This window comes from Rhinoderma darwinii, chromosome 2 (genome assembly GCF_050947455.1).
Source record: "Rhinoderma darwinii isolate aRhiDar2 chromosome 2, aRhiDar2.hap1, whole genome shotgun sequence".
Taxonomy (NCBI): Eukaryota; Metazoa; Chordata; class Amphibia; order Anura; family Rhinodermatidae; genus Rhinoderma; species Rhinoderma darwinii.
Genome location: NC_134688.1, coordinates 220,429,379 through 220,446,288, shown reverse-complemented (window position 1 = coordinate 220,446,288; position 16,910 = coordinate 220,429,379). Strand labels below are relative to the sequence as shown.

Genomic DNA, 16,910 nt, shown 5'->3' with positions numbered 1-16,910 from the left:
AGCGGAGGGCTGGGAGCAGCCCTGCTCGAACGGGCGACATAGATATCAGTATCGATCGCGCCACTTTAACCCCTCAGATACGGCGCTCAATAGAGAGCACCGCATAGGAGTGGTTTTGGAGAGAGGGAGGGAGCTCACTCTCACCCCACCGGCACCCTGCGTAAGATCGCAGGGTGTCAGTGGTTTCTATGGCAGCCGAGGGGCCGGACAGACACTAATGCACTGCAATACAAAAGTATTGCAATGTATTATAAAAGCGATCGGACTTATTATTAAAAACACACACAAAAAAAAAAAGTTAAAAAGTTACACACATTTCGTATCGCCGCGTCCGTAACGACCCCAACAATAAAGTTATTACATTATTTAACCCGCACGGTGAACGCCGTAAAAAATAAAAACAATGCAAAAATTGCTCTTTTCTGTGAAAAAAGGAGATCAAAGTCGAATCTACTCCAAAATGGTACCAATGAAAACTACAAGTCGCCCTGCAAAAAAAGCCCTCATACAACTGCATTAGTGGAAAAAAAACAAAAATAAAAAAAAAATAAAAAAAAAATTATGGCTCTTCAAATGTAGACACAAAAACAAATAATTAAAAAAAAAAAAAAAAAAAAAAATGCTTTTACTGTGTACCCCAGATAGGTGTATAAGCCGTACACGCTCCTATAGCTCTAACTGACCTTGCTTTTTCACAAACCTTATTTATTAAGTTATAGGTTGGCATATTTTTGCTCAAAAGCAAAAGATTTTCCTGCCTCCAAAACAGATAACAATACATATGAACCATATTGCAGCTGCAAGATCGCGGCATCGGAACCATTTGGTATATTTTCCCTCCAAACCTTTGAAGTGTTGACATTGGGCTGCAAGGAAATATAACCAAGGCTTAGGTATGGCCAATCCGCCATCATGTTTTGGTCGCTGTAATATTTCTAATTTAAGTCTAGGATGACCCTTTCGCCATATTAAGTCCCAGAATAGGGCATTAACATGATAAGAATGATGTAAAGGAATCCAAACAGGTGAATTATGCAAAACATACAACTGTGGCATTAGAATCATTTTGATGAGGTGAGCCCGCCCCACAACTGACAGATATAGCTTACACCATGCTGTTATTTTCATTTTGAATTTGACCAGAAGAGTTTGTAAATGAAGGGATATATATAATCTAGTGGAGATGCTGAAACCTCTATCCCTAGATACTTTAATTTTTGCACGCACAATATGGGTTTGCCGTGAATCCTCAGAGGAGTGTGCAGTGGATCAACAGGGAGCAAGTTTTATTTATCCAAATTTATTTTAAAACCGGCAGTGTACCGAAATGTTCAATAAGGGATATTGCTGCTATCGATTGGCCGACATCTCCCAAAAAGAGCAGTATGTCCTCAGCATGCAGTGGCATTTTTTCCTGCCAAGATCCAGATGAGAATCCCTTAATATCATTAGACAAACGTATAGTCGCTGCCAGTGGCTCCACTGCGATGGCAAACAATAGGGGTGACAATGGACAGCCCTGTCTAGTTCCCCGTTCAAGAGTGAATTGAGCAGACAATCCTCCATTCGCCCGCATCCAAGCTTTAGGGCTAGAATACTGGACTTTAATCCATGAGATAAAAGGAAGATCTGAATCCCATAGCCTCCAAGGTGCACCAAAGATACTGCCATTCCACGCTATCAAACGCTTTGGCAGCATCTATTGAGAAAATAGCTCTTTCCCCTACATTATCTGCCTGTAACTGAAGATTTAGAAATAGTGTGGAGTATAGTTCAGGTCACCAGTGCTCGTAGTTGCCTTTTGTGACCATCAAGCCACTGGAGTGCCATTTTTGGATTGTTGAAGAAATGAGTTCCTCCCAAGGCAGCAACACGCAGTTTGGCTGGGTACAACTTGGAATATAGCACCTGCAAGTTTCTCAGTCGTTTGACATCTTGAAAACGTGCTCTTTTACGCTGAACCTCTGCTGAGTAAGCCGGGAAGATGGAGAATTTCCTGCCATTTATGGACAGATCCTGAAGATCCCGCGCTTTTCTAAGAATTAGATCATGATCTCTATAGTGCAGTAATTTAGCCAATATAGGCCATGGTGGTAAAGGGCGGGTAGGTACCCGATAAGCCCGTTCAATAGCAAATAACGGGGTGAAGGTGTCGTCCCCAAAAGAAGTGCGCAGCCATTTCTCCACATACTCCGTGCAGTTAGAGCCTTCCGATTTTACCGGTATTCAGACAAGCCTAACATTGTTACGATGTAACCTGTTTTCTAGGTCATCTGTTTTGTTAAACAAGGCCACAATATCTTGAGACAACTTTTTAGATTCCCTCACAGTAGTTAACATTTGATCCACCCAGACCGTGACCGGGCCCTGCACTTTTCCAATCCGCTCGTTAACTTTCTGCATATCATGTCTGATGATGGCCATATCCTCCTTCATGGCACCCACCTTCATATTCATGGTGGATAGGGTCACTTTAAAATAAGTGATAGCCGAAAAAACTTCTTGGAGTGTGGGTTTATCACCTGCAGTCGGCTGCTGAGCAGGGAGCGTCTCCTCCCACGTTATACCATTGGGTTTTTTCAGCAGGGCGGGAAGACTCAGCATCCGCCATCTCCTCATCTGAGGCGCCACAGTCTGACATAGGCAAGTCCAAATTTGCTGTCGGATGCTGTGCATCAGAAGTGCGTGCAAACCGCTCCAACCTGGCAGCTATCGTGACTACCAGCGGCTCCAAAGGTTGTACAACAAATACAGATATACATCCGCGGAGCCATTTTGTGAGAATCTCGCCTTGCTTCTCGTCATATCTGCACACTTGCGGCTGTCGTCTGGTCTGACGGTAAGTGATCAGAAGCTAAATATCGGTTCATGTGGGTAACTTTAATCACCTCGGGCAAAATATTCGGATACTTATCACGATTTCTTGCAGGAGCTCTGAAATGTGAGTCCCACTACATGCTCAGTCAGGCCACGCTCCTAAAAACGGTGTACATTTAGGACGCAAAAAAAGTGTGCCAAAATTGTTTCCTTTTTTTTTTCTATTCCCCCCCCCCAAAAAAAGTTAAGAAAAGCTAATCAATAAATTCTATGTACCCCAAAATGGTGCTATTAAAAATACAGCTTGTCCCGCAAAAAACAAGACCTTATACAGCTATGTCGACAAAAAAAAAAAAAAAAAAAGTTATAGCTCTTGGAATGAGCCGTCAGATTGGCTCAGAGAGAACGATACAGCGCCTATGTATACAGGTTACACAGAAGATGTATTGTGAAAAGTATAAAATAGAAAAGAGCCTAAAAACATTGACTTCGTTTAAAAAAAAAATCCATTCAAAAGCGTACATTTGTGTAAGAATTATTGCTTATGAAAAAAAAGTGCTGGGCAGTTTAGGCTTCGTTGTCAGGATTGAGTCCCAGTTTTCTATATTTGATATCCCCCAGTGTAAACATAAGTGATAATTATAAAAATCTTGTTTTTAACCCCTTGAGGACAAAATTTTTTTTTATATTTCCCGAATGGAATCTTGACGCTCATAACTTTCTTTTTTTTGTACGACCTGGTTGTACTTTATGTAGGTACCATGTTTTGGTACAAATACATTATTGTTTAATTGAAATCTATTTTTATTTTGGTAAAAATGCCTTAAAGAGGCTCTGTCACCAGATTTTGCAACCCAAATCTGCTATTGCAGCAGATAGGCGCTGCAATGTAGATTACAGTAACGTTTTTATTTTTAAAAAACGAGCGTTTTTGGCCAAGTTATGACCATTTTTGTATTTATGCAAATGAGGCTTGCAAAAGTCCAAGTGGGCGTGTATTATGTGCGTACATCGGGGCGTTTTTACTACTTTTACTAGCTGGGCGTTCTGACGAGAAGTATCATCCACTTCTCTTCAGAACGCCCAGCTTCTGGCAGTGCAGATCTGTAACGTCACTCACTTCCTGCCCCAGGTCCTGCATCGTGTCGGCCACATCGGCACCAGAGGCTACAGTTGATTCTGCAGCAGCATCAGCCTCTGGTGCCGATGTGTCCTCGCTCGTCCGACACGATGCAGGACCTGTGAGTGACGACACAGCGTGATCTCTCGAGAACACGGCTGTGTCTGCACTGCCAGAAGCTGGGCGTTCTGAAGAGAAGTGGATGATACTTCGTCAGAACGCCCAGCTAGTAAAAGTAGTAAAAACGCCCCGATGTACGCACACTTGGACTTTTACTTTAAACACGCCCACTTGGACTTTTGCAAGCCTCATTTGCATAAATACAAAAATGGTCATAACTTGGCCAAAAATGCTCGTTTTTAAAAAAGAAAAACGTTACTGTAATCTACATTGCAGCGCCTATCTGCTGCAATAGCAGATAGGGGTTGCAAAATCTGGTGACAGAGCCTCTTTAAATAAAAAAAAAAGCAGTTCCGCTGAAGTTTTAATTTTTTTTTTTTTACACCATACACCAATCTTAAATAATGCTATAAATTTGTTGTTCAGGTTGTTACGGCCGTGGCGATACCAAAGATGTCATGTTTTGGAACATCTATTTTAAAAAGTTTATTTATTATAAAAAAAGTGTATTTTTTTTTATTTAACATTATTTTAAAAATAAATTAATTTAACTTTTTTTAACCCCATAGAGGGATTTCTCATTTTTTAACTAACGCACTGGAATATGTCTATATCAGTACATTAGCCTGTGTACCGATTGTACACAGGCAGTTGTTAGGGGATACCTCAGTATGCATTAACACCAGGGAATATGGTCACACAGAATAGGGTCCATTGAAGGACCCCAGGGGTGTCTGGCAAATACAAGTTATGGGCCTTGATCGCGTCACAGGGATTTTCTGTGACGCGATCCGAGGGCAGTCCCCCCTTCTCTTATTTACTTTGAATTCCGCGATCAGATTTGATCGTGGCATTTAACGGCGGAGTGAAGAGATTTCTCTTCTCTCCGAGGTTGGAGCGGGGCTGCAGCTGTGTATTACAGCCGTTGATCTGCTACTGATGGCGTGCGGATAGGGCTGTCAGACAGGACGAGAACGCACGCCGCTCATGACGAGTATTCTCTTCCTGTGTCGGCAACTAGTTACTTGGTTTATCATCAGCTCTTAGTTTAAAAATATAACATCATTTACCCCAATATTTATATACCCAGTTTTAAAATCCTCCACAACTTACCTCTGTATCTCTGGTACAGTCATTTTCTCAAGCTTATCAAACTCATCCTCTGTGTATAGTCTGTAACATATGCCACTATCTTCTCTGCCTGCTCTTCCAGTTCTTTGCCAGGCCTGGGCCTTCGATACCCGTTGCACTGCCAGAACTTCAAGACCACTTTCTATGGGAGCAAATGCAATGCCTTGGCGTCAGAAGATAACCATATAAGAAGCACTAAGCATCTCCTACTGTATATAAGGGATGGCTTTCTGAGGGACAGGGACATGGGTACAGTTGGAAGACATCTCCACTATAATAAGTAACAGTGAAAATGCTGGGTTCACAAAGTGTATTTTATTTTCATTCGTTGTTCTCAAGCACAAAAACCAAAACAATAAATCACCTCAGTCAACACCCTTCTTACTTTGTTTTTGGTTATTTTATTGCTGATGGAAGCCCGTGTGCTCACACTAATTTGCTACCCCCATTGTTTATTCAGGCTTTCCATTTGCTTCCCCATTTCCCTTCCCTGTGAATTGTGAGATTCTTCCTGAAAAAAACCCCCTGTACTTTTAGGGTAAAGGCCCTTTTACACGGGCCAATTATCGGGCAAACGCTCATTGACGATAATTGTCCTGTGTAAACAGGGCAGGGATCAGCATATGACCGAGCAAACGTTAGTTCATCTGCTGATTGTATCGTTTTAGAAATGAAAAACATTATCGTTGTCGGCAGCACATCTCTGTGTAAAAAGGGGGACGGGCTGCCGACATGTTAATGTAAGGGGACGAGCGATTGGAGCAATGAGCGCTCGTCCCCATACTAGCTCCTCGTTAAGATAGTAAACAAGCGCCGATCAGCGATTGTTTACACAGGCCAGGACAGGCCGTGTAAGAGGGCCTTTTGTCTGAAATTCACCTGTCAAATCACAGGCTATTACTGACGTTCAGTCCCTCCCCCATGCTTTACACTGCAGCTCTGGATATCAGCATAAACACTAATTTAAATTATAGCAAGGTCTGGATGATTATAAGCTACAGAAAATTATTAATCACCACAGAAATACTGAGATTAATAGTCCAGAAGTTGCATTTCAGCATGCTACTTTTAAAAACATACCAGGGTTAAACTTCTTTGCTTTCACCATGCCAGTATCTACTACGTATTTGATTCCTGTTATTGTAATGGAAGTCTCAGCAATATTGGTCGAAAGAATAACTTTGCGATGATCCTGAAAAAGAAACAAATGATGCTTTTCCTGGTGTTGTCAGGGACACTGTAAATAAAGTTAATTGAAAAGATCACTGTATGTTTCTTGTAATATATTTTCTGAAACAACTTGGGTGCTTAAACACATTTAAAAAAGAAAGGAGAAATGTTCGTGTAGAGTTCTGAGACAAATGTATACATTTCTTGTACGTGAAAGCGCGGAGTGCAAGCAAGTGGTGCTGTGGCTGCGCTGCCCGAGATCTGCTCTTAATACTGGCGACACGGGTGTAAAAAGAAATCCTCTGTGACACACTCACCTTTGGGGCATTTTGGAATACACGGAGCTGTTGTGAATGCGGTAAAGAGGCATAAAGTGGCATTACAGTCATCTGGGCACAGCCATCTGGGAGGTGCTTTGAAATGTCTCTGCATGTTTTCGTCATTGCTTCAATTTCTTCCTGACCAGTCAGGAAAACAAGTATGTCATGAGACGCTGGCGCCTCCTACAGGAGAAAAAAAAAAAAAGTATATGCACTACAATGAAACCAGCAATACAATTGAAAGGCTGAACTTGACTATAAATTTTTGGATAGTTATAAACTAGGAAAGACTAAGCTTGTAAAGGATCCAATACGGACAATCTGCACACAGACCCCTGAAACTCTAGGGACTTGAATGATTGATCTTTTCTGTTACATTCAAGTCACATTTTCAAAAAGAAGTAGGAGTAGAGTTATCGGGCAAACGATCATTCATAGAACACTCGTTGCCTATAATTGCCCAGTGTAAAACCCACTTATTGGACAAAGACCATTTATAGAATGCTTGTTGCCGATAATTGCGCTGTGTAAACAGGGCAGTGATCAGCAGATGAACGAGCAAACGCTCGATCATCTGCTGGTCGTATAGTTTTAAAAAAGCGAAATATTATCGTTGTCAGCAGCACATCTCCCTGTGTAAACAGGGAGACGTGCTGCAGACATGATAATAATGTATGGGGCCGAGCAAGCGACCCATACATAAGTCCTTGTGATAGAAGCAGATGAGCACCAAATCAACGAGCTGTCTCGTTAATCAGCGCTCACTGCACCAGCCAAAATCTGCCGGTGTAATAGGGCCTTTAGCGTGTACACAACGACACAAAGGGGGAAAGTTAGCAAGCTTTCTATGCCGCATTTTCAGTCGTAGAGAAGTCGCAAAAGGGTCCAAAAAGTCGCTATTTGTGTGGCAAAATGCGACTTTTTGCACCGTCCACGCTATTTTTTGGTAAGAAGGCCTCAAATCTTGCCCACCCCCCAGCATGCCGCGGCTAAGACAAAGTATTGATGCCGGGCAGCGTCAGGATGTTGTAAGTGATGCAGCATGCTGAGGGGACCGAGGGGAGAAGCGAAGAGATTTTTTTAATTTTGATTTAATTGATTTTTTTAGTAAGATTTGGGAATGGTTGGAGCACGGCCACAGTCGTTTAGCCCACAACTGAGGCGAACGACCAGCAGGAAGATGTGACAGATTTATTAAGAAAGGAGAATGGGCAGGCACACAAAACATATACTAGAACTACTGAAAATAGTAGGGTAAAGAGGGGACATGCACATCCAGACAATATCAAAAGTAGCAAAATTTTACTGACACCAAAGACAATGATTGAAAAACATTGTATACAAAGATACATATGGGGATCCTCAAAAGGATAATACACCGCAAGGTGTCTAATTGCCCAACACAATCGGACCCACCTGATTATGTGTGAAGAACCTATAGGAGATCCACCTTAATACACAACAAATCACACAACCTGATAGGAACATTACCTGATGGATTTGAAAAACTGTAACTAGTGCAGCTTGGAGATAATCACTTTGAGGTTGTTTGGTATAGAAAACCTGGATGGGATGTTGTCTACCTTCCAAGTAAAGAACTGGGGCTCCATTGAAATACTGCGAGAAGAGGTCCACATCCATTGTAGCTGACATGATAAAGACCTGTCACGAGAGAGGAGAAATCGATACGGTTTGGAGAAGTTATGGCATGAGCCATATTACCACAGCATGCTGGGAAAAAAACGTGTTTTTTCAACTTTAACCACGACGTGTAAATGGTACGCTGCTTACTAATGTAAAGTTTTCCACTGAGCAGTATCCAGAGGTATTGAGGGTCCAGCTCCCCCTGATTTTCAAGACCATTTACAGATTTAATGAAGCATCTGGTAAAGGCTGCATCTGTATTTCAACCATGTGAACCAGTGAGCACTGAATAAGGCTGACCATACAATTCAAATATGTCAGACGACTCCGCCGATGATCTATTGTGTATAGGGGCAGTCTGAATGTTCCCCGATAAGGATTCCGCGTGTTGGATTATAACATGCCCAATCCTTTGTTCCCCTAGTTGATTAAAAGGGAGAGGGGGATAATCAGCTAAAAGCCAACTCTAGCAATGGATTATCACCCTGTCCCTAGTAAAACTGGATTTTTTTTTTCTAAAAGGACCCTGGTGTCGTTTGATCTACTACTTAAAATGAATATATAATGATATATCTTCTATTAATATACATTTTATAGAGATACAATTGGGAGTGTGATTACCTTTAATGGTAGCTTTCCAAGCTCCTTCCTCTTTTTTTGTGCTGTTTTGACAACTCCGAACAGTACATCAGTGTGTACTGTCCTCTCATGAGCCTCATCCAGGATCACCACGCTGTACCTGCGCAGAAGTGGGTCTCCAATTGCCTCACGAAGCAGCATACCATCAGTGAGGAACTTTATTTTGGTCTCTTCTGATGTAAAATCTTCAAAACGTACAGTGTAACCCACCTGCCGATAAAAACACACAAGAGTCTAAACTTAAAGAAGCAAAACCTTCCCTCCTTAGGTTTCTGGGAAGAGATAGTCCAGTAGAATACACTTGTAAATTAAGTTGCCTACCAGTTTACTGAGCTCAGTCTTTCGCTCTTCTGATACTCTTGCTGCCAGAGATATAGCAGCCACTCTGCGAGGCTGGGTCACGCCAATGATGCCCTGGCGTCCTATGCTGGCTTCATACAGGTACTGCGGAATCTGAGTTGTCTTGCCGGAACCAGTTTCACCTATAGCATAAACAAAATATAATATACAACATAGAAGGAATAACATCCATATTGATACCGGTATAGGAAGTATGAGGTTTCTTGGAAATAAAAAATATATGATACAGACATATACAGAATGTCCAGTTATGAGAAATCAAGATAACACACAGGTTTTCCTGCATTGCTCTCATGGGATCTGCTCCTATTGTTGGCATGAATTATAGTCATCATATTTAGTTAGGCCCCATTCACAGAGCTTTTGGGTGCCGATTTTGACGTGGAAACAGCACCAAAAAAATAGATGAATTTTCTTGCCACGGTTTCCCCTCTGACCTATTGAAATCAGTGGGAGGCGACAAACGTTGTGAAAACTGCAGCAAAAAAGCACAGGCAAGTCAAAATCTGCCTCAAAATTCCTGAAGGAATTCTGAGGCAGATTTTTTTTCTGCCTGCAAAAAAACAAACAAAAAAAACGGTGTGTGAACAGGGTCTTAAAGAGGTTTTCCACAAACAGCAAACCCCTTTGCTTACCATTGGGGAAACTGCTTTAGTAGATTGTGGGGTGTGCCCATCCTTCTATAACGTGAGTGGATAATCTAATCCCTTTAACCCCTTAAGGACGCAGCCTAGTTTGGGCCTTAAGGCTCAGAGCCCATTTTTCAAATCTGACATATTTCACTTTATGTGGTAATAACGTCGGAATGCTTAAACCTACCCAAGCGATTCGGAGATTGTTTTCTTGTGACACATTGGGCTTCATGTTCGTGGTAAAATTTGGTCGATATATTCAGTGTTTATTGGTGAAAAATTGCAAAATTGAGAAAATGTTGAAAAAATAGCATTTTTCAGAATTTAAATGCATCTGCTTGTAAAACAGACGGTTATACCACCCAAAATAGTTACTAGTGCACATTTCCCATATGTCTACTTTGGATTGGCATCGTTTTTTTTAACATTCTTTTATTTTTCTTGGACGTTACAAGGCTTAGAACATAAACAGCAATTTCTCATATTTTTAAGAAAATTTCAAAAGCCTTTTTTTTAAGGTACCTCTTGAGTTCTGAAGTGGCTTTGAGGGGCCTATGTATTAGAAACCCTGATAAAACACCCCATTTTAAAAACTAGACCCCTCAAAAGTATTCAAAACAGCATTTAGAAAGTTTTTTTTAACCCTTCAGGCATTTCACAGGAATTAAAGCAAAGTGGAGGTGAAATTTGCAAATTTCATTTTTCTTGCTGAATTTCAATTTTATTCATTTTTTTTTCTGTAACACAGAAGGTTTTACCAGAGAAACACTACTAAATATGTATTGTCCAAATTCTGCAGTTTTAGAAATGTCCCACATGTGGCTCTACTGCGCTCATGGAATAAAACACAAGCCCTAGAATCAAAGAAGCACCTAGTGCATTTTGAGTCCTCTTTTTTATTAGAATATATTTTAGGCAGCATGCCAGGTTTGAAGAGGTGTTGAGGTGCCAAAACAGTAGGAATCCCCCAATAGTGACCCCATTTTGGAAACTACAGCCCTCAAGGAATTCATTTATGGTTGTTGTTACCATTTTGACCGATAATGTGGTGATAAACTGCTGTTTGGGCTCATGGGAGGGCTCAGAAGCAAAGGAGCGCTATTTGTTCTTTGGAGTCCAGATTTTGCTGGATTGGTTTTCGGGGGCCATGTCGCATTTGCAGAGCCCCAGAGGTATCAAAGCAATGGAAGCCCACCAGAAGTGACCCCATTTTGGAAACTACACCCCTCAAGGAATTCATTTATGGGTGTTGTGACCATTTTGACCCCATAGTTTTTTCACAGAACTTATTTGAATTGGGCTGGGAATGAAAACAAAATTATTTTTTTCAAATAATATGTAGTTTTGGCTAAAAATTTCTTATTTTCACAAGAAACAAAATACCCCATTCTGTTGCGCAATTTGTTCTGAGTGCCGCAATACCCCATTTGTGGTGATAAACTGCCGTTTGGGCCCATGGGAGGGCTCAGAAGGAAAGGACCACCATTTGGCCTACTGGGGATTTTCTAGTGCGAAGTCATGTATGCAGAAGCGCCTGAGGTACCAGTACAGTTGAAACCCGCAAGAAGTGACCCCGTTTTAAAAACTACACCCTTAAGGCATTCATCTAGAGGTGTAGTGGGCATTTTGACCGGAGACCTACACCCCATAAACTGTAATGTGGGTTCTCCCGGGTATGGCAATACCCTACATGTGGCTGTTATCAGCTGCCTGGGCACACAGCAGGGCTCAGAGGGGAAAGACGAGGGGAGATAAGCTGTGCGGAGTGCATCAGGGTAAGTAAAATTGGGGTAAATTATAAACCAAGGGATGTATGATAAATTTTAACACACTCTTTCATACAGAGCTCTGGTTATTCGGGACACGTGTCACATTGATATATTGTGTCATCCCTTATAGCAGACTTTGCACCTCTTTTGACTTTTTCCTTTCTTGCCAGTTTGGGGAACTTCTCCTGGAAAGTGTTGCCGCCCTGGTATGACGCGTGTGGCCCCGCTTCCAGAAGTACTGGGTGCCCCCCCTTCTTGGTCCCTAAGATTAGGTTCTTGATAATCACCTCTTGAAATTCCAGGAAAGTTCCCGTCTGGCCTGCACATCGACGTAGCACGTACGCATTGTACAAAGCCATCTGTATGATGTGCCCGGCCAGCTTCTTATACCACACCGCATGGCGCTGTAGGGCTTCAGGATTTGATCTGACAAGTCCATCCCTCCCATGTACCTATTGTAGTCCAGGATGCAGTCTGGTTTGGGGGTGGCCTTTCCTTCATATATCCTAAAACTGTAGGTATACCCTGATGCACTCTCGCACAGCTTAGACATCTTCACGCCATACCTTGCCCTCTTACCCGGCAGGTACTCGCGGAATTGAACCCTCCCTTTAAAACATACCAGGGACTCATCAATAGATATACACTTCTTGGGGGTGAATGCTTGGGAAAACCGGGCACTGAAACGGTCTAATAGGGGTCTCCGTTTATACAAACGGTCAAAACTGGGGTCATCTCGGGGTGGGCACGGCTCATTATCAGTATAATGTAAGAAGCGAAGTATTGCCTAATTTATTTATTTTTTTAGGTTCCAGTTCAGGTCTGAAGTTGCTTTGAGGGGCCCATATATTAGAAACCCCTATCAAACACCCCATTTTAGAAACTAGACCCCTCAAAGTATTCACAACAGCATGTAGAAAGTTTATGAACCCTTTAGGTGTTTCACAGAAATTTAGAGCAAAGTAGAGGTGAAGTTTACATTTTTTTTGTCAGAAAATTCTCTTTATTCCATTTTTTTTACAACACAATTGGATTTATCAGAGAAACGCATCTTAATACGTATTGCCCAGATTGTGCAGTTTAGAGAAATATCCCACATGTGGCCCTCGGGCGGTAATGGACTGAAGCACCGGCCACCGAAGCAAAGGAGCACCTAGTTGATTTTGGGGCCTCCTTCTCATTAGGCACCATGTCCGGTTTGAAGAGGTCTTGTGGTGCCAAAACATTGGAAACCCCCCAAAAGTGACCCCAATTTGGAAACTTGAGGAATCCATTGTAGTTTTCTTGGGGTGCATGCGGCTTTTTGATCAGTTTTTATTCTATTTTTAGGTGGCGTGGTGACTAAAAAACAGCAATTCTACTATTGTTTTTTTATTCTATTTTTTTTACAGCGTTCACTTAAAATGACATATTCACTTTATTCTGCGGGGCGATACGATTACGGCGATACCAGATGTTTATAGTTTTTTTTATGTCTTATGGCGTTTGCACAATAAAATACGTTTGGTAAACAATCATTCACTTTTTGTGTTACCTTATTCTAAGAGCCATAACGTTTTTATTTTTCAATCAATAAAGCCGTGAAAGGACTTATTTTTTGCGTAACGAACTGTAGTTTCGATCAGTACCATTTTTCGGTACATGCGACTTTTTGATCTCTTTTTATTCAATTTTTTGGGAGGTGAAGTGACCAAACAATTGTGATCGTGGTACGGTTTATTATTATTTTATTTTACGACGTTCACCGTGCGGGATAAATAACAAAATAATTTTGTAGTTCAGGCCGTTACGGACGCGGCGATACCAATTATGTATAGTTTATTTGTTTGTTTATATATTTTTATTAATAATAAATAACTGATAAGGTAAAAAGGGGGATTTTTACTTTTAAAACTTTTATTTTCTTATTTTTACACATCTTTTTTGAACTTTTTTTTTACTGTATTACTTTGTCCCACTAGGGGACTTGAGGGCAGGAGACCCTGATCGCTATTCTAATACACTGCACTACATGCGTAGTGCAGTGTATTAGAACTGTCAGCTACTCACTGACAGCAAGCATAGTGGGTCCTGACGTTGTCAGGACCCACTAGGCTTCCGTCTATGGCATAGCCGGACGCCATTGTTTGGTGTCCGGTTGCCATAGTCACCATCGCCGGCCGCTATCGTGTAGCAGGCCGGCGATGGCAGCTTAACCCCTAAAAAGCCACGATCTCTATAGAACGCGGCTTTTAAGGGGTTAATCAGCGGGGACACAGCGATCGGTCCCCGCTGTAGGAGCTGTGACAGCTGCTGAACAAGACAGCAGCTGTCACAGCTCCTGTATGTGTCGGGAGGACGGCCGAAACGGCCGTTACTCCCGAGACGTACTATTAGGTCATGGAGCGCGAACGCTATAGTTACCTTGACCTAATAGTACGTCCATGAGCGGGAAGGGGTTAAAGAGGCTCTGTCACCACATTATAAGTGCCCTATCTCCTACATAAGGAGATGGGCGCTATAATGTAGGTGACAGTAATGCTTTTTATTTAGAAAAACGATCTATTTTCACCACTTTAGGAGCGATTTTAGCTTTATGCTAATTAGTTTCTTAGTGCCCAACTGGGCGTGTTTTTACTTTAGACCAAGTGGGCGTTGTACAGGGGAGTGTATGACGCTGACCAATCAGCGTCCTGCACTCCTCTCCATTCATTTACTCTGTGCATAGTGACACTGCGTTGTTCGCTATGTGCCGTCTTATACCGACACGTTAATGGTACCTCCAGCCAGCACGGGATGTCCATTCACAATCCCGACACTTCGGTAACGTTTCTGTGGTACTTACAACAGAGCAAGCGTAATCTCGCGAGATCACGCTGTAAATGACAGGTTGCAGCGAGATCACGCTTTGCTCTGCTGTAAGTACCACAGAAACGTTACCGAAGTATCGGGATTGTGAATAGACATCCCGTCCCAGCTGACTGTTTATTCACTGTCTAAACACTTCAGTAACGTTAATATGTCAGTATAAGACAGCACATAGTGATCTAGCAGGATCCATATGCGCTGAGTAAATGAATGTGGAGGATTGCATGATGCTGATTGGTCACTGATTGGTCAGCGTCATACACTCCTCTGTACAACGCCCACTTGGTCTAAAGTAAAAACATGCCCACTTGGGCATTAAAGAGGCTCTGTCACCAGATTTTGCAACCCCTATCTGCTATTGCAGCAGATAGGCGCTGCAATGTAGATTACAGTAACGTTTTTATTTTTTAAAAACAAGCATTTTTGGCCAAGTTATGACCATTTTTGTATTTATGCAAATGAGGCTTGCAAAAGTACAACTGGGCGTATTGAAAAGTAAAAGTACAACTGGGCGTGTATTATGTGCGTACATCGGGGCGTGTTTACTTCTTTTACTAGCTGGGCTTTCTGACGAGATGTAGCTACTTACCTGCAAACGCCGATGCTGCTGCAGAATCATCTGTAGCCTCTGGTGCCGATGTGTCCTCGCTCGTCCGACACGATGCAGGACCTGTGAGTGACGTCACAGCGTGATCTCTCGAGAACACACTGTGTCTGCACTGCCAGAAGCTGGGCGTTCTGAAGAGAAGTGGATGATACTTCTCGTCAGAACGCCCAGCTAGTAAAAACGCCCCGATGTACGCACATAATACACGCCCACTTGGACTTTTACTGTAAACACGCCCACTTGGACTTTTGCAAGCCTCATTTGCATAAATACAAAAATGGTTATAACTTGGCCAAAAATGCTCGTTTTTTAAAAATAAAAACGTTACTGTAATCTACATTGCAGCGCCGATCTGCTGCAATAGCAGATAAGGGTTGCAAAATCTGGTGACAGAGCCTCTTTAAGAAACGAATTAGCATAAAGCTAAAATCGCTCATAACTTGGTGAAAACAGATGGTTTTTTTTAAAAATAAAAAGCACTGCTGTCACCTACATTATAGCGCCGATCTCCTTATGTAGGAAATGGGGCACTTATAATGTGGAGACAGAGCATCTTTAAATAAAATCTCTCCCTCTGCTCCCACACAGTACAAAAAAGGTCTAGTTACCGAATAGACGCAAGCACTGGAAGGGATAGATGCACACATGCAGGGCGTCTGTACCATAGAGTTGACCACACTGGTGTGTAGTGTGGAGCTCCAGCCGGGTCACCTCTAGCTGTGGCTCTTGTTGCTAGGCAGCCAAAAAAAGTCTCATTTCTGGTTAGGAAGTCATGCGGAAGTCCTCAGGGCACACAAATAAATACAGTGGGCAATGCCAGTTGTCACCAGGCAGGGTTTAGCAGCTGAAGGCATGCATCAAGCATTTATAGCATTGGACACAGATACACACTAGGTTTTACGTCTAAGATACATTGCAGGGACATCCCCATGTGGAACATGCTAAAGCAGCCTTTTTAGATTCCAGCTACACGAGGACGCATGCCCATAGAGGTTCGCAGTGAAGGCAGGACGCTGCGGTACGAATGGCACAGGCAGGCAGCACACGTCATATAAACAAGGCCCTGACCAACACTGCAGACTCACCGATGATGACAGCGCTATCCAACTGCCGAAGCTGCCCTATGAGCTGCGCCCGGGCCTGGTAGATTGGCAGACTACGGCGCTGCTGCTCCATGGGCACTGGCTGCTTCCTGGGCCCGAGTTGCATGGCTCCTTTCCAGTTGTGATTGGAATGAAGAGAGCCCGGCTTGAACTTCTTGGCCGGCGGGCGATAGGAGTCTTGAGACATAGTATCATATGCGGGTATAGACGCTGCTTAATCGGTGCGACACCACGAGTGCCCCCGGGAAAGGCAGATGCAGCACGAGACGATCATCATCATAGCGACCCACCGTTCACCACCACACGTGTTTCCGCCAACTAACCATGCACTACCTGCCGAGATCGCTAGAGGGCGTACAGCCTGTGTAATACTTGACTTTGCTCACTATAATAGTTTATGGGGCAAAGGAAGTTCTAACCAAGATGCTAATAAAAAGATGATATTGCAACCCAAAGGCATAAAGAATGGCTGAAGTTGGTTTCTCATTCGTCCAGTTTCTTGTTCAAGGCCCGAAAGTATTGTTATTTTTTCCTGGTTCAGTAACTATGAATTTATTTTATTCATAAATTACAATTGCTCCGGGTGTCCTGAGGAAGGTGAATGCAGTCCGGAAACAGAAATAATTGGCAC

General features: G+C 42.5%; 1 protein-coding gene across 1 annotated transcript in view; it reads right to left on the bottom strand.

Moving 5' to 3' along the window:
* DHX33 (DEAH-box helicase 33) overlaps nucleotides 1-16,631 on the bottom strand; it is a 29,469-nt gene extending 12,838 nt beyond the window's left edge. Inside the window, exons 1-7 of the mRNA XM_075852861.1 lie at nucleotides 16,262-16,631; nucleotides 9,283-9,443; nucleotides 8,944-9,171; nucleotides 8,170-8,340; nucleotides 6,676-6,861; nucleotides 6,269-6,380; nucleotides 5,171-5,330 (exon numbers count right to left, since the gene is read on the bottom strand). Of these exons, the coding sequence (XP_075708976.1) occupies nucleotides 5,171-5,330; nucleotides 6,269-6,380; nucleotides 6,676-6,861; nucleotides 8,170-8,340; nucleotides 8,944-9,171; nucleotides 9,283-9,443; nucleotides 16,262-16,466 (1,223 nt within the window). The 5' untranslated portion in view covers nucleotides 16,467-16,631. The remainder of the gene's footprint in view (nucleotides 1-5,170; nucleotides 5,331-6,268; nucleotides 6,381-6,675; nucleotides 6,862-8,169; nucleotides 8,341-8,943; nucleotides 9,172-9,282; nucleotides 9,444-16,261) is intronic.
* Nucleotides 16,632-16,910: the final 279 nt, after the last annotated feature.